At 42.1% G+C, this 21,404-nt stretch overlaps 1 protein-coding gene across 2 annotated transcripts in view; it reads right to left on the bottom strand.

Moving 5' to 3' along the window:
- Positions 1–833: 833 nt before the first annotated feature.
- LOC145354518 (uncharacterized) overlaps positions 834–21,404 on the bottom strand; it is a 67,121-nt gene continuing 46,550 nt past the window's right edge. The window contains exons 1-2 of one of the 2 annotated variants that reach the window (XM_080205953.1): positions 20,180–20,292; positions 834–16,632 (exon numbers count right to left, since the gene is read on the bottom strand). In XM_080205953.1, the coding sequence (XP_080062079.1) occupies positions 11,880–16,565 (4,686 nt within the window). In that variant the 5' untranslated portion in view covers positions 16,566–16,632; positions 20,180–20,292 and the 3' untranslated portion in view covers positions 834–11,879. Of the gene's footprint in view, positions 16,633–20,179; positions 20,293–21,404 lie in introns of those variants that run through there. The other variant, XM_080205952.1, reaches the window with a different exon arrangement.

The raw sequence follows: 21,404 nt of genomic DNA, 5'->3' as shown, positions 1-21,404 counted from the left end.
AAAGACTGTGCGTTGAGTGTCAACATCTCCCTAATCTGCCTGACTGAGAGATGGAGATTCAAACTCCAATTTGGCTGGATTGCATTACTGGCATTGCCTTTAACACAACAAATATCACCTCAATGCAGCAAACAGGAATTGCATCAAGCCATGGGCAGAAATGGCAAGGATACAGCAACAGGCCATTCAGCCCAGCTGGCTTCTACTAGAGTTTATGCTCCATCTAAGCCTTCCTCCAACTTTACTTAATGTCTATCCACAACTTTATTTAAGTTGAAAGTTATAAAGACTTGCATTAAGATAGCACCTTTTAGAACATCCTAGAGTGCTTTACAACCAATAACTTTTGACATGTAGTCACTGTTACAATGTCGAAAACACAGTAGTTGATTTGCACACAGTAAGATTGCACTAACAACTGACAGGCAATGATCAAATCATGTTTTTTTTTCATACTGATGTTGAAGAGGGATAGTGACCAGGACCCTGGGGAGAACTCAATAGCTCTTCCCTGAATTAGTGCCAAGGCAACATTTATGTTCACCCATTATTCTGATAGACTGCTCTCGCCCTCAAAAGGGGAGAGTAGCCAATGGTCATCTGGGACTATGGCAACTTTATCTTTTAACTCACTAACTAGATGCTATATTGGGAGTATTGACCCAGTTTTTGGGCTCAACTGGGTCTAGCACCTAGTCTTTTGTTGACTGTAAGTCATGGCCTATTTAGCTCCAGGACTGCCAACTGTACCAATGAAGGCAGTTTTAGTGTTCTTTGAGTGACCTCAGATCTAAGCTTTAAATAAACTCTGCAGCAAAGACACCAGAAAGGGAAATAATCAAGTTATGCTTTAATAAGATTAGATAAAATATACACATCGGGAATGGCCAGAATAAGTACAGCATGAGTGATGCTAGAACATTTGAAAAACAAATAGGAATTGAAATAAATCAAAAAAATACTAATTCTGGGAGAAATTGTAAAATTAAACTCTAAGACATGGCTTAACACATCAAGTTAGCATTGATTTCCCCATTAAACCAATGATTAGCAACGGGTGATCTACTCTTGGATGGAGAGGCCTCAACTGAGGAACACAGGTTGTTTAAAATTCCAATACACTAATTGAGAAAGAGAGAAAGAGAATGTGGAGGGGGGGATGCACTGGGAGAGAGATGAAGAGGGACAGAAAAAGAAAATCAGAGGGAGAGGGGAAGAGAAAGAGGAGGAGGCAGAGAAGGAAGGGGGAAGTAGCAATAGGGAGGAGCACACATTAAATAAAGAACATCCAATTTGCCAATGTGAAGTTGAAACAAACAATGAGTTACAGTTATACATATTGTAACACGCAATATAATCCACATATTTCATAAATAAAGTTTTAAACTTTTTTCTTTAAATTCTAATAGTGAGGTATGAACCATGCATCAGACAGTATGGTGCTGTGGGAATTCTATTACAAATACTGAAACATGATTTACTGCCAGTCACGGGATGGAAGTGTTGAATTCTGTACAGAATGTGTGCACTAGCCGTGCAAGGATCTCTCCTGTCATTTAGCCCACCAACACCAGGCCAGTTGAAAATGCCCACTAAATAGATTTGCAGTCACAACATCCAAACCACGCAACCACATAGTGGCTGTATTCCTGATGAATTAACTCCCTTTTATCCAATCCAAATCAGCAGAGGGTTGACCAGATATACTAGGGTTTGGGGAGGAAGTTAAGTGGCAACGCCAGGGCTAACCAGTACCAAATAACAGAACATGAATATCTGCAATTTAGCCTTAGGAAATTTGCCTTGGTGAAATTCAAGTACACTTTAGCCTTTGGTGTACGAGATAACACTGAACACCTAATGTTTTAACCATCAAATTTGATATCATTTATTAAAAATTCTTTAGGATCTACAATATCAATGGCCTGAGCATTCCTTGTTACCAAATACTTTTCCCAACAAAAGAACAAGAGAGATGTACACATCCAAGCACTGTCTACTTGGCCTGACCTTTATGAAGCACATATCCGAGCTATATCATTTTGCTGCAGAGACCTGCATTAATTGGTTGCCATGAAGGAATGCAATAAACTACTTCTTTCACACTGGTTTTAGACCTTCACTCACTGCAGCAGCTGACATGGTCCTGGGCAGAGCCAGTGAGTACAGAGTCCTTCTAATCCAATTGTCCTGACGCACTATTGCACGTGTAACAACCTAGTACATATTCACCAAGTCAATTATGAAGGATTGGTCATTGCTGGATCCATCAGAACTTTTAAAAAAAATTCTTTCTCCCCCACACTACACCAAACCCCTACCCCAAGTACAGCAGCCACAAAATGTACTCATTAATCATCATACTTGTGGAAGGCTCTCCCCTGCGTTATTTACATTTGTTGATATTTAAACCCTAAAATAATTAGCATAAATATTATTTACAGAAACACAACAGGCTCTTTTGAATTTTAAAAAAAAGCTTCTTCTAAAAAAAACCTTTGAGAAAAATAAGTTTGAATATTGGAAGATATTATGGATTATTGAAAGGCTTTGCCCGATCAAATCAAGTTTCTAACATCGTACTGGCTATTCTATCACCGTGTCATATATTGATTGGATGAAGCATATATTTTAAAATATTTTCACATGTAAGATACCTTGGAAAGGGCAATTGCTTTGACATATCCAAATGGTGTAAATCTATGTATATTTCAATGACTGGATCACTTTGTTCCTGAATGAGTCAAGTCCCTTGTTCTGATAAGACTCGAGGCATTTTTTGAATTGCAGTGCTAATACTCTGCTTTTTCTAACTTGTCTATGAATGACAACAAGATTTTATTTATTCACTCCCACCGACACTGGATTCACAGAACTGAATCAGAGACATTCTGCTTTTATTTATTACACATCTTTCCAAGATTTTCATTTTCAATGTCTTCTGTGACACTCACTCTGCCCATGAATCTTAAGAACACAACAACAGGAGTAGGCCATTTAGAACCTAGACCTTGCTCTGCCACTTAATATGATCATGATTGGTGTGTGACCCAACTTGCCTCATATCCAGACATACCGTTGGGTTAAGTTAAATCTATCCATCTCATATATAAAATTAACTACGGACCCAGCATTAATTGCCATTTATTGAAAAATTCCAAACTGCTACCACTCTTTGCATAAAGAAGCGTTTCCTAATGTCATTCTTGAAAAAGGGTTGGCTTTAATTTTAAGATTCCCAATTCTGTGGGAATAGTTTTGTTCTTTCTAAACTTAATATTTTTCAATCACTTCACCCTTTAGCCTTCTAAATTCCAGGCAACACAATCTCAGTTTGTGCAATCTCTCCTCTTAATCTAACCCTCAGTGACCAGGTTATTATTCTGGTAAATCTACACTGAGTCTCTCCAAGGGCAATGTATCCTTCCTAAGGTGTGGCCCTCGGAACTGAACATGGTATTCCAGATGTGGTCTAACCAGAGTGGAGATATAAAGCCCAGCATTCCATTAGCTGCTTTGACTATTTCCTGTGCTTTTGATGACATTTAAATGATCAGTTATCTGGATCTAACTTTTCACTGTTTAGAAAATCTTGTTTTATCCTTTTTCGATCTGAAATGGATAGCTACACATTTGCCTACATTGAAATCAGTCTATTTGCCTGTTTGTTCATTCAATCAGTCTATCAATAACTCTTTGTAACTTAATACCCACAATGTCTGCATGCCACCAATCTTTTGTGCCATTGGCAAACTTGGATATGTAGCTTTCTATCCTATTGTCTAGATCATCTTGGGCAGTGTTTTTCAAAATTCTGTTGCAGCAAAAAGAGAAGGGTTGTGAATGAATGGGGTCAGTGAGTAACCTGCAGCCCAAACAGTTAGCAAGAACTGAGTGAGTTATGAATGTCTAAAGGTAGACAAGAACTTACTGAAATCACACACAACATTCATTGAATAGTTTAAAGTATGTTTTGTTTCTATGATGGTTAATAAATCCAGTCCTCTACCTATTTTAAGCATCATTTGTCCCCCAGACAGTGCAATTCTACTCTTCTTCAAGTAACCCCATCAACATATCCTCTCTCTGGTGGTTATCCAGCTTTCCCTTAAATGCATTTGTGTTTTTAGCCTCAATTACACTTTGTGGTAGTGAGTTTTACATCCTCACCACTCTGGGTAAAAACGTTTCCCCTGGATTTCCTAATGGATTTTTAATGATTACAGTATTCCCAGAAAAAACCAAAGAGCAACAACTGGTAAATCTATCGTCACATTAGCAAATTATCCAGTGGAAAATGAAATGAATCATCCTGAGATAGAACCACAACCTGCAACTCTGCTTGTGATACTGAACTCCCACAGCTCCTACAATTTCCAGGAATGATTCCGCATTTCAATCAGGTGGACACTGCACATAAACCATCCAGTGCCTGGATCACCAAATGTTTTCGTTGTGTCTGTGTTCAGGGAACTGCAACCCATTGCTTCCATATACAACCATTTTGATTTAAATTTATAACGTACACAATATTTTAAAAGATACTAGGGCATGTATTTCACACATTTAGGTCTTTGACACACATGCAATATTCTATGAGTTTTAAAACAATCTGAACTTACAATTTTCTAGCAAAGCAGGTCATTCTGTCACCATCAACCTCTCCTTCTCTGGTAAATGTTTTGCCACCCGCCTTTTTTTGTTGTCGGACAGATTTGCAGGAGGGATTGCACATGACAAGCTTTGGAGATAAGAGGTCATGTTGGTGGGTTGGTGAAATTCAAAGATGCTTGCTTACCCTGGAATGGTGCAAAACTGGTGCAGAGAACAACACCATTGGAAGCTATTACCAAGGACAGTGCTTTGGAATTAACAGGCTGTGTGACTGGTGCAGAGGACCAGGAACAGATGGAAAAATTGAACAAAATGTGGAGGGAATGGCTGCTAACCGTTCTTTGCCATCATTCAGGTGTGAGTTGAGACAGCAAATAACTCATGGAATTGTGGAGGCTGTGGACAAACCTGATTCTATCTCTGTTCTGTGTTGTGTGTGCATTCTAAAAGAGGCCTTCCCAGATCAGGAGAAGAAATTCTGGCTGACCTTTCAACCTCTTCCAAGGTGTATTGGAAGCCAACAGCAAGATGTAGAGTGGGAATTGGAGGGGGGAGGGAGATGTAGAGTGGGAATTGGAGGGGGGAGGGAGATGTAACTGAGCCCAGGATCTTGAGGCACTGGGTAATCTCAACACAGACAATCTTGGGCATGGTCTGCAATGCATCCCTCAACTCAATTGATGATGTGATTAAGTATAATTACTAGGATTAAGATACAACCATTGGGGGTAGCCAAGATTTAAATTTACAATGATTTAAATAATTAGGTAAAATCTTGCAAAGTCATATTTTGTTGTTGGGTCGATTCACACATGTCCCACAGAATGCGAGTTGTAAGACAAGTTTTCCCAAAACACAGAGTGGAGATGTCTCTGCCTTGGCCCTGCCACCCTCACACATCCCCACTACCCTTGTAACGTACATGTCCAATGGAAGGACCTGCACAGCAGCAACCTTGCTGGAAATCTTGCAGACATCTTGTCACGTTGTTCTACTTGCTGGTGCGAGGGAACAACTTGCTTTTGTAAAGTGCCCATGTTGTAAAACATTCTAAAGATGTTTCACAGGAGTGTATTCAAACAAATGCTGACAACGGCCATATTGGGAATCTGACCAGAAGTTTGGTCAAAGAGGTAGATTTTAAAGAGCAACTTAGCAGGAGGAAATAAATGCAGTGCATTCATGGAGGGAATTCCAGAGCATAGGCCCCAAGCAACTGGGAGCACAGCACCAGTGGCAAGGTGATGCATAAAGAGACCAAAACTGGACGGTTGAAGACTGGAGAGGTAGAGGCCAGGGATCGTTTGAAAACAAGGATGAGAATTTTAAAATCGAGGTTTCATTGTGCAGAAGGTGGCCATTCAGCCCATCGAGTCTTCACTGACCACAATCCCACCCAGGCCTGTAACCGCACATATTTACCCAGCTAATAATGTGATACTAGCATGGCCAACCAATCTAATCTGCACATCTTTGGACTATGGGAGGAAACCAGAGCACCTGGAGGAAATCCACACAGACACAGGGGAGAACATGCAAACTCCACACAGACAGTGACCCAAGGCCAGAACGGAACCCAGGTCCCTGGCGCTGGGAGGCAGCAGTACTAATCGCTGTGCCACCATGCCGTTCCAATTGTATTGCCAGATTGGGAACTAAGTCACTAAGGACAGGGGAGATGTGTAAACGACATCTTGGCTTACACATGGATGATTAAAAGGAAGATTGGTTAAGGCAGAAACCATGTTATATCATCACCATGACTAACCTATCCACCATAATGTAACATGCCATCTCTCTAGCTGAAATGAACCACAACAGAAAAAAAAATCATGTTCATTGTTTAAAAGACTTGTATTTATCAAGTTTCAACAAGCATCACACAAAATAAATTAGTTTGAAATATGGGGACTGTTGTCACAGAGAAAAAAATGTTGTTTTAAAATTCACCATTGTTGGTGCAACTTCGCTGGGTGCAAAACAGCTGCCAAGTTTGTCTAAATGCTGTAGTAACTGTGAGATTAACTTTAAAAGGCTGTATTCATTTTTACAACTTAGCAACTTCCTGCTGCAGATCTCAGATCACCATCGATGCCCTGCTTCAATCAAAAGGCATCAATATTCAAAATTATAACAATTATTACTGAAGTTTAAAAAATAAGTCTTGCATAGATAAGAATGAACAGCAAGGCACTGTCCAGCAGCTGATCGCTCATTGTTTAAGTGGCACAAAGTTTTATTGCTTCATACTGGGAGCACGAACACTCAAAGAACATCTAACCTTTTAAAGGCCAGGTGGAAATCTCCGGCATCAGGGCTAATGGGAACAGACCTGAAATGCCTTTTCCTCAAAAGCGGATTACATGATACACAGTCTCAATTTCTGAACCTCTTGGAATCAGTCCCACATCAAAATAGGAAGTTAACAGAGCGTGTTTCCAATCGTGGATGACAGAAAAAGCAGTGCCCACTGTATAAGGTAGTCCTAACAGGGGATACAGAATTAACTCTGTGACCCAGAAAAATGCAGAGGTCTCGACCACAGCAAGAGATTGAGGATGAAGATACATTTAAGTGGAAGCTAGTTTAGCATAAGAGGGAGAAATAGAGGGCTATGCTGATAGAGTTAGATGAAGAAGGATGTGAAGAGGCTAGTCTGGAGCATAAAAGGCAGCATGGACAAATTTGGGCTGAATGGCTTGAATCTGCACTGTAAAATTTAACATAATTCTACACTGGTGATAAACTCTATTTCCATTCTTTTCTGGCAAGATGCAGTTAGCCCTATTGTATTGAGGCGTAACATTCTGTCACCCAGTAAAGCAGAATCAGATGATGAGAAAATTTAAGAGCACAGAAGGCCATTTGGCATGTTGTACCAGTGATGCCTCTTGTCTCCCCCCTGCCCCCCATCCCCATCCAATTCTTTGTCTGTCATCCTGTATTTTTTCATCCTCAAGTAGCTTTCCAAATTCCCAGAGAGAAAAGACAGGCTCAGGTTCAGAACCTGTTAAACCTTTGCTCATAAAGGGTGGGATTCTCTGCTGCACTTGCCCCAAAATCGGAGAATCCCGCCTGAACTCAATAGACCTTCTGCCCCCTGCTTGCTACAATTCCTGTGGTGGGCGGGACAGAACTCCCCCCCACCCCCCTCAAAACTCTTTCAAGTGTTGCTTCCCGGGGATTATTTTGTAATTTCACGTGTCCAGCAGCTTTTCATATGTTTCAGCTGGTTTATATACCACTCATGCTACCAGAATAGAAGGACGGAGTGGGAGAAGGAGGGAGAATAGGAGTAGGAGGGTGAGGTGGAGGGACAATTACCCTTTACATTGGCCTGGTGGATTGGCAAAAATTATTCCAAAGAAACCAAGTCACTTGTTCAAATCACTTCCTCAGTTTTTCCACAAAATAAAGCCTGGCAGGGAAACCAATTTTGTCACAATATTGTGGCAATAAGTCTGAAATTAGAAACTAAAACTCTTGATTGCACTATTTAAGCAAAACAGGTCATTTCAATTCATTTTCCTCTATCTAGCTACAATAACACTGCACAGCTTGCTAAAACCTGGTGCACTTTTCATTCTGGCTTTATTAAAATCTGCACATCTGAGCTGCAGATCAAAGTTACATTTGGTGTCTTACTGGCTGTCATCACAGTGGGGTTTTCAAAGTGGTACAATCATGCACCAACTAAACAGAGGGGTGCTGAGGAATGCTGAAAAGGGTGGTGGAAACATTGAATAACTTACCAAAGATTATATATAAACTTGAAAAGGAAAAGTACATATATTTTGCCAGGCAATGGGGAAGGAGGGATGAGACATCAATCAGAAAGCACTTTCAAAGAGTCAGCACAGGTATGATGGGTCGAATGGCCTCCTTCAATACTGCATCATTCTGGAACAGTAGTAGTCTGGAAGCATGCCTGCTTTTACTATTGTTATCTTGACAGCCCAATGGGTAAAATAAATTTTATAGCAATAAACAGTGGTATCTAGCAAGGGGAAAGTTAGGCTTAAACTGATGGTACTCTGGTGGGCCCTCACCCTGTGATCAGCATTGGCTACTGAGTTCCTAGGGAGCTGTCGCTCAGTGAAGAGCTATGAAAATTATTCTGAGCACGAGGACTCCTAAAAGAATTGGCTACAGGGATAGTCGATGCATTAATAGTCGTTTTCCAAAATTCCCTAGATTCTAGCAATGTCCCCATGGACTGGAAAATAGTAAATGTAATTCCTTTATTCAAGAAAGGAGAAAACAGGAAAAAGTAAAAACAGTAAAAGCAGGAAACAGCAGACTAGTTAGCCTAACAACAGTCACTGGGAAATGCTAGAATCCATCGTTACGGTGGTTATAACAGGGAACCTGGAAAACCTTAATGCATCAGGCAGAGTCAACACGATTTCGTGAAAGGGAAATTATGCTTGAATAGTTTGTTAGCGTTCTTGGCAGAAGTAGGAAGTAAAGTGGATAAAGGGGAGTCTGTAGATGCGGTGTACTTGAATTTCCAAAAGGCATTTGATAAGTGTCCCATTGAAAGTTGCTACAAAAAAAAGAGCTCATGATGTAGGGAGTAACATAATGTCATAGAAGATTGGCTGGGAATAGGGATAAGTATGCAATTTTGGGGGTTGCAAGATGTATCGACTGGATTACCACAAGGCTTAGTTCTGGAGCCTCAATTATTTACAATCTATATAACTGACTTGGATGAAGGAAGCAAATTTATGGTTGCTAAGACAAAGTATGGAAGTAAATTGTGGGAAAAAAAGATTTAGATGGAAAATTAGCAGAGTATATGTGGGAAAATGTGAACTTGCCCAAGAAAACGCATATTATTTAAATGGAGAAAGATTGCAAACTCCTTGATACAGAGCGATCTGGGTGTCCTAGTACATTAATCAAAAAAGTTGGCACGCAGGTACAGCAAGTGATTAGGAAGGTAAGTGGAATGTTGTTGTTTATTGCAAGGAGAATTAAATATAAAAGTAGGGAAGTTTAGCTACAATTGTACAGGGCATTGGTGAGACCACATTTGGAGTACTATGTATAGTTTTGGTTTTCTTACTTGAAAAGGACATTAGAAGTAGTTCAGAGAAGGCTCACTCAACTGACTTTTGGGAGGAAGGGGTCATCTTATGTGGAAAGTTTGGGTCTGTATCTATTCAAGATTAGAAGAATGAGGTGATCTCATTGAAACACAAGATCCTGAAGGGAATTAACGGGGTGAATGCTGAGAGGATGTTTTCCCCTTATGGAGACTAGAACTACAGGATCAAATCTAAAGCTCAAGAGAATTTTTTCTTAGAGAGTCATTGGTCTGTGGAATTCTCTCCCTTGGAGAGCAACAGAGAAGGGTTGTTGAATATTTTTGAGGTGGAGTTAGATAGATTCTTGACTGACGGGGGAGTTAAGGGTGTTGGGTAGACAGGAAAGTGGGGTTCAGGCCACAATTAGATCAGCCACGTGACAAAACAAAGTTGAGGGGCCAAATGGCCCACTCCTACTCCAAATTCATATGTTGGTTAAGCTAAGAGAAAATACCACAGAAATCCCTGTTTATCAGACGTGGGAGGTGGCAAATGAGGAGATTTTATGGAAGGATGCATAAGGCAGTTACTAAAGAGCATAGTCAAAACATAAAATGCTGAATAAACTCAGCAGGTCTGGAAGCATCTTTGGAGAGAAAGAGTTAACATTTTGGGTCTAAATGATCAGTCATTTAGACCTAAAATGTTAACTGCGTTCATCTCTCCACAGATGCCACCAGACCTGCCAAGTTCAGCCAGCATTTTCTGTTTTTAATTCAGATTTCCAACATCCGCAATATTTTGCTTTTATTGGAGACTGTAGGTTGTGCTTTCAGTAATCAACTGTGGGTGGGGCAATGGAAACATGAATACACTGGGAGAACTGAACAGATACAAGGCCTGGTTAAGGGAGAAAGAAGGCATTGTGCCTTCTTGGGTGGTAAACTGAAATGATTTTGCGACTTTAAGGAGAAGTGGTGGTGGGGAGGAGGGGTGAATACCTCACATAACTAGAGTGCAGCCATCCACATACCACAACACAAGGCTTTTACAGACATTGAGATTTCAGATATGCATTCAAAGAGAACTCAGCCTCACTTAGAACCAAGTGTTGCTTAAGATAGCTTAAATAGAAAGGTCAAACAATATTGACTTCATTGACAGCAGAGGACCAGCACGAGACAGATCAGTTAACATCTCAGATACGAGGATCCTGACCCAAGTGTAACTTTCTACCTCCTAATGCGGCTTCAGCAGTGTGATTTATCCCAGCCTTCCAACATTCTTTTCTATTTATTGGGATAATCAAATAGACAGATGTGGGAGAAGCTGGGGGTGCTCTCCTCAAGAACTGGGAAATTTAGTAAGGAGATTTAATGGAGGTGTTCAAAATTGTGAAGGATTTTTTGATAAATAAAGTGAAATGGATCCTGCGGGCAAATGCGTTGGCAATTCACAAAGGAAGTGGCGGGGAGATAAAAATTTGTTTTTTTTTTACACAATGAGTTGTTGTGAACTGGAATGTGTTGCATTAAAGAATGGTGGGAGCAGAATTAATGGTAACGCTCAAAAGTAAACTGAATAAATACTTAAAAAGGAAAAATGAACAGGTCTATGGGGGGAGAACAGATGGAGTGAGACTAATTAGATAGCTCTTTCAAAGGGCTGGTACAAGCCCAATGGGCCAAATGGCCTCCTCCTTGTGCTGCATGGTTCTGTGTGTGTGATGGCTTTCTTTAAAAAAACAAAGTGGAGGTGCAGCAAGTACAGGGTAAGTCTCCGTTGTGAATGCAAGCCTTTAATCTCAAATACACACAAAAAAATTGTTCCTTTTCCTTTCGTCATTAAATAAGGCACTGTTCTTTTCAATTTGCATTTGCAGCTCTTGTTATCAGTTTTAAGCTGGGGCAATATTTTATATATATATATAATATATATATAAAAAAATCAAAACAGGAGAAAGAAAACAATACTATTCATAGCACCGTATAAAAACTCTATTCACAGTTGGGGGAAGCTCCCTGTATTCTCTTTACAACAAGCTACCTGCTTACGTGCTTAAAAAAATAAAATTAAAATCACACGAGTTCTTTCCTCTGCAATTTCAAAGACTTGCTTCAAGATTATAAAAAGCAGCTTCGACAATTAATGCTCTCTGCAGTCAACTATTTTCTTCTTTGTTGCTGTTATACAAAGACACAATAATTTACAGTTAGTCCTTCGGTAAGCGTGTCATTTTGCATCAGTCCGCTTGCGTTTGTTGGGAACTGGGTCTCTCTTTTCATTTAGTTTCCGTTTCTTTTTGTACATGGCTTCAGAGGAAATTTCACCCTTTCGTTTGCGTCTGGCTGGGGTGGCCACCTTGTTTCTCTTTTTGGCATCAGTCTTACCCCCCCGCTTGGTCTTGGCCAAAGATGCTGCTATCTTCTTGGTGGGTTTCATCTGACGCTCTTTGCTGCTGCTGCCTTTCACCTTTTTGGCTTTGGCTCTGTCTCGGCTCTGGGGCAGTTTCTTGCCCCTTGCAATGGTTTTCAGGCCAGAATATCTCTTCTCTGGAAGATGGGCCTTACCACCAGCAGCAGTTTTTTTGGGGACTGGTAGCTTGACAGAGCCACCCTCCACTCTGGACTTACGATTTGCTGACAACTGCTTGGGGGTGAATTTGGGCGGAGGTGCAGGAGGCCCTGCGTCGGACTTTCTGCTCTTTACTCGTCCTTTACGGAGTCCCTTGACAGAGGTGTTCTTACATGCCTTCCTCTTCCCTTTGCCCTCAGGTTTCGGAGGGGCAGTGGGAAGAAATGCTCCACGTGAGTCCAATTGGGTCTGCGAGGTCAGTTTGGGTGAAACCATGGGGTTCATGCAGACGCTCTTGTGTTTAGCTAGGAGCTTCCTCCCAGCTTGCTCTTTCCCCTGCTGCAATTTGTGAAGCTTGCCCCTCATGTTGGAATACTTCCGCAGGATCCAAGCACTAACCGGCTTCTTCAGCCCCAAATGCTTGGAGGGTTGGGGTGCTGTCCTGTTGCTGGGTGATCTGCCTCCCTCAACAGAGGTGCTTTCCACTTTGGCCAGAAAGAGATCCCTGGGAGCCAGGCCTTCTCCTGCATCTAACGAGAGGTCCCATTGCTGCTGCTGCCCAGTTCCATCTGCTCCTGTGGCGGCACTCCGCTGCACATGGTCCAGCAAGGCCCGGGTCTTACAATTGTTCCGAGCAGGGGAGGCCACGGCAAACTTTTTCAGGTGCTTTTTCAGCCGCTCGGCCTGGGGACTGGGGAACAGGCCAACCATGGAGTTCTTCTGGAGGAAGGTTTTGGCTTTCATGGTCTCTACTGGATTCCGGGCACTGACATTTTTGACAATGATCAGAGACCTGGTCTCGGTCGTTTCCATGAACCACCTACAGATGCTGGCAAGGTTGAAATTGGTCACAAAGAGTTTCTGCACAGGAGATATTTTGTGGTCATAAAGTCCTCGTGCTTTCCGTGCCCTCTTCTTGCTTTTCCAGATTTCCTTGAGCCGGTCGGACTTGGATTTGGTTTTCTGCATCACTGGTACTTCCTTTTCCAGCTGAATCCAAGCCTTGTGAATGTTCTCGTACGTGGCATTCAGGGTGGTGATTAGTTCTTGATTTTCATCCTCTGAGCACCAGTCCAAAAACTTTGGCCGACTCACTTCTGGAGCATCGGGGTCATTCACACCTAACAAATCTGAATCTTCATTCTCCTGGAGAGCTCTACTGGATTGATTTAGACTTGAGCATTTGCTGTCCTCTTGTAGCACTGCCATTTCTGGTTCAGTCTTGGGCATATTTGGGAATCTCAAGGTGCGGGACCCTCCGACAACCTTCTTATCTCCTGGTGGCACTTTTGAAGCTGTTCCCTTCGCTGCTTGATGCAGTGATCCAAAATTGGCTGACCTTCTCGTAAGGCTTCCTTTTGCCCACCTTGAGTTCTCTTTACAGGTATCTGCCTTCCATGAGCTTGACTGCTGTCGGTTCGCAGGAGAGATTTCATCCATGGGGCCATTGGAAGACTCAGAATCCCGATCACTTCCAACTTTTTGAATGGAGAAGGAAACTTTCCGCTCTTCGGAGGATTTTGTATCCACACAAACCTCAAGAATACGATTTTGTCCATAGCGTGTGCTGTCATAGATAGAACTGTCATCAATCAGCTCTTCATCTTCAAAGCTTTCAAGCTTTGCCAGAAGATCCTCGGAGGCTTGCTTGACCGCTACCTTCCTTGTTTTGGAAAATTCTTGCTCTGGCGTGGTAATAAGAGACTCATATACTCTGCTCTCTGGGTCAATAATGCTTTGCAAAAGAATTTTGTTGAAGCAGTCTGTTGGAAACTGAACCAATGCCACTCTGTTGACACACACCTCCCTTTTGTAGCCCCTCTCGCCTTGACTTCTCAAGAGTTTTATGTTCAGGCAGGGTACCTGTAACCCATCAGCACAAATCAGCGGCTGTTCTTTAACATCACTGGGACAGGTCACAGTTTGTGGCCTAGACTGCTGACTCCGCAAACATCTGTCTGAAGAAGCAAGCTCCAGTTTTTTGCGCCACTTTCTCTTCTCCGGCTTGCTTGGGTTAAGTGTCTTCTCCTTGTGGTGGCTTGCATACTTTTCAGACTCAGAAGTTCTTCCAATAACAATACTTTTTTCATTCTTGTAGTCAATCACATTTTTATCGAGGTCTTCCAACCTCCCCTTCTCCAAACCTGGGTCATTCAATCTGTCAGCTCCTTGAACAGGTTCTTTCAGCAACTCCAGTGTGGGTCCCCCTGGCACATTGCAACTGTTCTCGTCTTGACACCTGGAATCTATTTGTGGACATAAAACTTCCTTTGGAGTGACTGAACAAGGAACTGCTCCAAGTGGAACACTGAGTATCTGCCCTGAGCTGCTCAACCCTTCTTGCTCAATTACTGATTTTTCTACCTGTACCTCATTCATTTCAGCAGATTCACATGAATCTCCAGCTGCTGCTATTGGGCTGCTGGGAATGTTGTTCATCATTGCCTTGTCAGTGTTTGACATTTCACTATTGTCAGAGTGCTGGTTGCTGCATTCCTGAGACAGAATGGTATTAATTCCAATACTACCAGGACTGCTGCTTCCCTTATCCACAAATGATAACAGTGGGTTTTGGTTCTGGTTAGTTAGAACAGGCTCCAAAGTGTTTGGACAGTCTGCTGTTGAGAATGTTCTCTCCATGTCTCCTCTTTCCTTAACGATTTGTTCCACTTTAGAAGGGCTCCATTGGGTTGTCCTGCACTCTTTCAGTAATCTCAATGGCTCAGTGCTCTCACTAGCACCAGCATTTTCTGGTGAGCTGTCTCTAAGAGTTTGACAACCGGCACTTGTTGGGATGGGGTCGCCCACTTGTGCATTCGAGACCAGTGTGCCCTTGATTTCCACAGTGTGTGTTTTGGAACTGTAAGTGATGGTTTGACCCCTCGGCCTCCCAGACTCCCCTTGTGCGCTGTTCGCGTTCTGGGAAGGTGCCTCAGGCTCCTGCAATCGACAGGTCTGACTTGGTTCAACAACCAGCTCATCTTTGCTCTTTGAGCAACGACAGTCTTGACTTTCTTCTGGCAAGACTTTTAACAGCAGGGACTTTGAGTTCTCCTGAATGTCAGAGGCCACAGGAACACCAATGGCCGGCACACTAACTGGCAGGATAAGTGCTTGCTTCGGAGTCACTGGGGTGGGTGGTATGGGGATCAAAGAGGGGCAGTTCCCCTTGCTGGCTTCTATTGTTGAGTTCTTGGCCAATGTACGGACAGTTTTTAGCTCCCAATATTCTTCGTTACAGAGATGGCCACGTGTGCTTTTCCTTGCAGTTTTCCTACTGGAAGATAAGGACCTATGAGCATCAAAACGGCATTCAGTGATGGGTTTGCTGATGTAAACAATGTCACACTGGTTGTCGTGCTCATTCACATATTGGCACATGGTGGGCACAGAGGTCCGAGCCCGCAGCATAGACACCCTGGTGCTCTTTCTGGCTGTCTTTGTGGGAGGAACCTGGGGCTTTAATCTCAGACGGCCATTGGTGTTGCGCACAGTAGTGCGCGGCTTCGAGACAGACCAGCAATTTTTGGCGCTTGTTTCCTTTGTGAGCACATGATTATCCTTGATCATTCTTTTGGTAGCACTAATATTTTCTCGAGGCCCTCCTTGAATTGGTGTGTGTTTAGTTGTTTTGTGATCTGTAGTGGCTCCAGAAGCATTCCGTGAACCATTCTGATTTTTGGTCAAATTCTTACTCAAGTTCAAAAGCTCTTCAGGGAGAGCTAGAAGTGATTCAACCTGAGCTTTGGCAGGAACTGCAGCCTCTGTGTTGTCCTCCTGACTGTTAGAACACACTTCTTCTATTCTGGCAACAGTACTGATGTGCGTACATTCATTGGAAGACTGATCCAGTTGTGAGTTACTGATCTCCTCCCTATTCACAGTTTCTTTTTGTAAAACATCCACACTCCCCATTTGATTACAGTCAGTAGTACATGCACTCACAGAGGAGAACCCGGCCTCTTCAGTGCAGTGTTTGATACAATTCCCACTGCTATAGCAGCTTCTGGGTGTTGGTTTTTCAATGGAGGCAACATTACTTGCTTCAGTTCCTACCAGGAGTACCTCCTCATGAGCAAGCCATTTTTCCTCAACGCTTTCACTCTTGAATTCATTTGGCGTTTGTATCTCTTGGCTTGATGAAGTACATAACTGTAAAGCAGATCCTCTCCCAGCTCGGCCTTCAGGGTTTTTAGACTGTAGATGGACAGCAGCTGGATTGGAGGCAGCCATGTCCTCAAATAGTGATGATTCTAATGGCTCCTCAGTTGGACTCACTTCACTGTGCATGTAGCTTAATACACTCATAAACTGTATCTGATGATGTCTACACAGCTTAGCCATAAACTGGTCCAGGGAAGTCTGGGATTCTGTATGGAGTTGTGCCTCCTGTCTCGGTATCTTGTTGTTGCTAAAAAAAAAGCAAAGAAAAAGGACATTTATACTTCTTAAAGGAACAGTTTAGACAACAGCTATGTGGCTTCCTTCTACCTAAATAACTCATCTCACTGGTTGCCACAGGCTGTGATTCTCTTGTTCTCATATCTCAATATATTTTGCATCAAGTCAACAAAACAATCTGCTTCAATTAACATTATTAAAAAAATCATCATTGACCCCTGAAGTAATGATCTAACCAGTGTTTGGCATGGAGGTAAAATTACTCACTGGCCTGTTCAGTTTAAATTACGTGCATCTTTAAGTTCGACTACGGTTGTGGTTTCACTGGTGCAAAGCCCCTAGGTCACAACACCAACAGTGATTGCCATGTTCTGACTGAATGACAGAACAACACCTTTAAGACAGCGTATAACGACTTCCCTATGACATTCACTGATATTGCACTAGATGTGCCAACTTGGATTATGTGTACAAATCAGACTTGAATCTACTACGTTCTTCAGCCTCAAAAAATGTTCTTTCCAACACAGTATGCGGTCACAATGGCAAAATGTACAAATGTTTTTATTTTGCCCCAGCATCATCATTCAAGGCAAGATAGAATCTAATGACAAACAAGATGGATTATTGCAAAAATCAGGTACAACTATTCCAATTGAGAGCAACACATCTCCTTCTGGGATGCAAGGAATGCCACTCAACGGGGAAGAAATATGATGGCAATATAATCACAAAATGAGCAATTAATAAGTATGTGTACAGACCCTTTAATGTAATTAAATACTTCACAGCAATGTTTTCATGCAAAATTTAACACTCAGCCTCATAAAGCAACATTAGAATTTTGGTCTTCCAGTAAATGGAGGGAATTTTTGCGCATCCAGAAGTGGTCATTTGATTTAGCAACAATGGAGGAGTCAAGAGAGATGGTGGTCAAGTAGACCTGGCTTGAAAATGAATGTTCTGTTTTCAGATATTGTCACTGAGAGGCGAGAAATAGATCAAGGATAGGTCCATGGGGGATAGAGATAACTGTGGAACTGAAAAGATAAGCCATTGCAAATTATTCTCTGTTCACTATTAGATAGATAAGGACAGAACCATTCAGTCCCACCAGTGGAGAGACAGTGGAGGAGGACAGTGTGGTCTACATGTCAAAAGGTGCAGACAGGTTGAGGAGGATGAGGAAAGATAATGTGTCTTTGGTCACTGTCACACAGGGTGTCTTTTGTGAATTTAGTAAGAACCATTTTGGTGCCGTGATGAGGCAGAAATCTGATTGGAGGAATTAAAACATGGAGTTCCAGAAAAACTGGGCATGGATTTGGGAGATGATAGCTAAATCCAGATGGATAGTAGTTTGCAAGGACAATGAGGTCAATGATCGATTTACTTTTTGAAAGGGGCAATGATTTAACATTTGAAGGGGAGGGGAATAGTACGGAATAGAAAGAACCGTTAACAATATCAACCAACATTGAAAACAGAAATGAAATGGGTGGCCAGCAGCTTAGTGGGGATAGGCAACAGAGGTGAGGTTCCTGGACAAACTGAGATCAGAGGGGACGTGTAAAGAGATAGGAAAAATTAACAATGAGATTTCAGGGATAGGACAGAGTAGGAGTGAAGGAGGAAAGCTGGCTGATTAGATGGTCGCGATCTTAACGACATAAATTCATGAGCTCTTTGTACTTATTGTTGGAGGTGAGGGTCAAGGAGGATTTGCAGTAGAGAAAAGAAATGAGTTTTGCAATCAAGATGATCCTGTAAAAGGTGAACAGTTTTAACAGAGAACAGTAGGACATAGACACCTTAAAAAAAAGCATCAAACTCCTAAACTATGGAATCCTCTCTCACAACTTCCCCACCTCTCTGGCCAAGCTTTTTAGCTAGATGTGTCCCCATGCTTCTCCTTTCCCAGCTCGGCCTCTTTGCATCCACCTGCAAAACACATTGGGACCTTGGTTATATTTAAGACTCTGTGTTTTGTTAAAGATGCTTTGGCATTAAAAGTACAGAGTTAGGTGACACAAAGCACATTTGATTTCCAATTTACTAGGCCAAAACTGATCATGGCAGAGATAGAGGCTGCACTATTTGCATTTATCTAGTGCCCTTCATGTAGTAATATGTTCTAAAGTGCTTCAAAGGACCTCTTAATCAAAATGTGACATCAAGCCACATTAGATTCAGGCCAGGTAACCCCAGGAAATAAGATCTACACTACAAATAGTGGGACGCATTTGTAGTAAGAAGAACGAACGATGCCTTCCATGATATTGGGACATCCCAAAACACTTTACAGCCAATTAAGGACTTTTTGAACAATTCGAGTCCCTTGCTTATCCCCAATCTTAATAGCTGAAACACTGATAGTCATGCCTTCAAATGCCCTAGTCCTAAGCTTGAGAACTTGCTCCCCAATTTCTCCACAGGACACTCTCTTATTTTTGACTCTACTTAAAATCTACTTCTTCAATCCAACTTTTGGTCTCCTGTCCTAATATCTCATTAAATAGAAACAGAAAATGCTGGAAATGCTCAGTGGGATTGGCAGTATCTGCAGAGAGATAAATAGTCAGGTAATGACCTTTGATCAGAACTTGGTTTCTCTCTCCACAGATGCTGCAAGACCTGCTGAGTATTTCCAGCATTTTCTATTTTAGATTTCCATCAGCTGCAGTATCTTGTTTTGCCTAATATGCAAATATACATTTAAGAAATGCTTTTGTAAGTGATGATGGCAAATGGTCAGTGGTGTCTGCCTGGGGTACAAAGTAGTGGGGGGGGGGGGCGATACAAATGCTCCCCGAGACCTTAAAACATGGAATTTCCTGCAAACCGTGGCAAATGTTGACATACTCCTCGGGACAAACCTCCCCACCCCCAGGTAAGCACAGTATCCAGGAAAACAAACCTGACAACTTATCCACAGGGAGACAAGATGACACAGAGTTTGTGCCTCTAATGACTTGTCTGTCCTGATGGGAATATTCTTTCGAATCTTCTGCCCCCACCACAAATACTGGTGCACTGTGAGAAATCCCCAGTCAGTCAACTCCGCAAAGGAAAAAGTAGTCTAATTACAGGAATAAGCTTTAGAATTAGCACTGAGCAACTGGCTGTAATGTGCAGACAGTGAGCAACAAATGCAGGAAATATCAAAAGCAGATACGTGCAACAAATCGATGAATTCTTTCAAATTTACTAGTCCAGCTTCCCCTTGAGCTCAAGAATCTTTTGCAAGTTAACTTCTGACCTGCTTCTCTGGACATGATACCTCAATACAACTGTACTTACATCTCATCACAAGTCTGAAATAATCCTACTGCCTTGCCTCCCTGTGTAAAAATTAGGTTTTGCCAGAATTTTCCAAATTTATCACTTCTAAAGAGAGGAAGAATGAGGAAGCAGCGAGGCTGTGGCGTCCTTCCTCACTGTTCCATTTTAAATCCTTTACATCACTTCCTCCTGACTTCTCTCTCAAATCCACTCAGGGTGTTTCTTTCAAACTGTCACTCTCGGTTCTTTACCAAGCATATTATGTGTCAACTCACCTAATTCTTCTCCCTGCTGCTCTCAAGCCAATGAAAAACAGCAGCAACGAGTGAACTCCCAGCTGGAGCTTTCCTGATCACACTTTCTGCGCAGCCTGTTCGCAGGCTTTTAAAAACTGATCTCCAGGGTTAAACCAAACAAAAGACAGCCTGGGTGGGGGATGGGCCTTAAAGGTAAACAGTTTGCTTTCGTCTTAAAGGGAAGGTTGAGAGTTTAGATCAAAGGTTCATTAGCTGACATTGACTATTCTCTCCCCCAACACCTCTCTTTTATGTTAATGCCTTTGACAAAGGCAGCATTCCTTAGAAAATTAAAACCTTTTCAGTCCAAGTAATGTCAGCTTCCCAGACACACAAGTGACAAGCTGTCACTGACTCCTGATCCTCATCCTGGAACTCTTCATTCCTCTGCCTGTGCATACCCTTCAACCATCCTTTCAACTTCAACAACAACTTGTATTTATACAGCAAAAATGTCTCAAGGTGCTTCATATGAGCATTATCAAGTAAAATTTAACACAGCCACCAAAGGAGGTACTACAGCAGGTGGCCAAAAAGGTTGGTTAGAGGTAGGTTTTGAGCAAATGAAAGAAAAGGTAGAGAAGGAATTCCAGAGCATTGTTTGACAGGTAACTGACTTGGCGCAGAGGAAATCAGGGTGCTTAAAGGCTGGAACTGAAGGAGATTTGTGTGGGAAAGCAGGTGAGAGATGGTCTCCTGGGTTTTGGAATCCCCTCCCTCAATTTCTCCATCTCTCTAACCAAACTTTGAGCTCTCTCTCGATGTCTCCCTTTTCCCAACTCAGCCTCTTTGTTTTCATTGGCCCATGAAACAAGCTGGGGTTTTTGTAACATTAAGTACTTTTTGTTGTGTTAAAGGTGTTTTGTCTTTATTAAAAGCAAATGAAGAGTTGGATGACATGAATCACTTTTGATTTTCAGTCTGATAAACAGGAAATAAGCTTGGCAGTGACAGGAACACTACAGTTTAAAAAACCTTCTATTTCTGTGGCAACTTTTAAATAGTTAAATGCACCGAGGCACTTCGCAGGAGCACGATTAAATAAAACCTGACACCAATGTTGAAGTAAAGAGACGGGGTTGGTGGGGGTGGGGGTGTGTGTGTGTGTGTGTTTAGGTCAGCTGACCAGAGGCATGATAAAAATAATCATAGAATCATAGAAAAACTACAGCACAAACAGGCCCTTCAGCCTACAAGTTACACC

Source organism: Carcharhinus amblyrhynchos, chromosome 17, assembly GCF_965287045.1.
Source record: "Carcharhinus amblyrhynchos chromosome 17, sCarAmb.v2.hapA, whole genome shotgun sequence".
In the NCBI taxonomy this organism is placed as follows: Eukaryota; Metazoa; Chordata; class Chondrichthyes; order Carcharhiniformes; family Carcharhinidae; genus Carcharhinus; species Carcharhinus amblyrhynchos.
The sequence above is the reverse complement of the archived record's forward strand: the minus strand, read 5'-3'. Positions and strand labels throughout refer to the sequence as shown.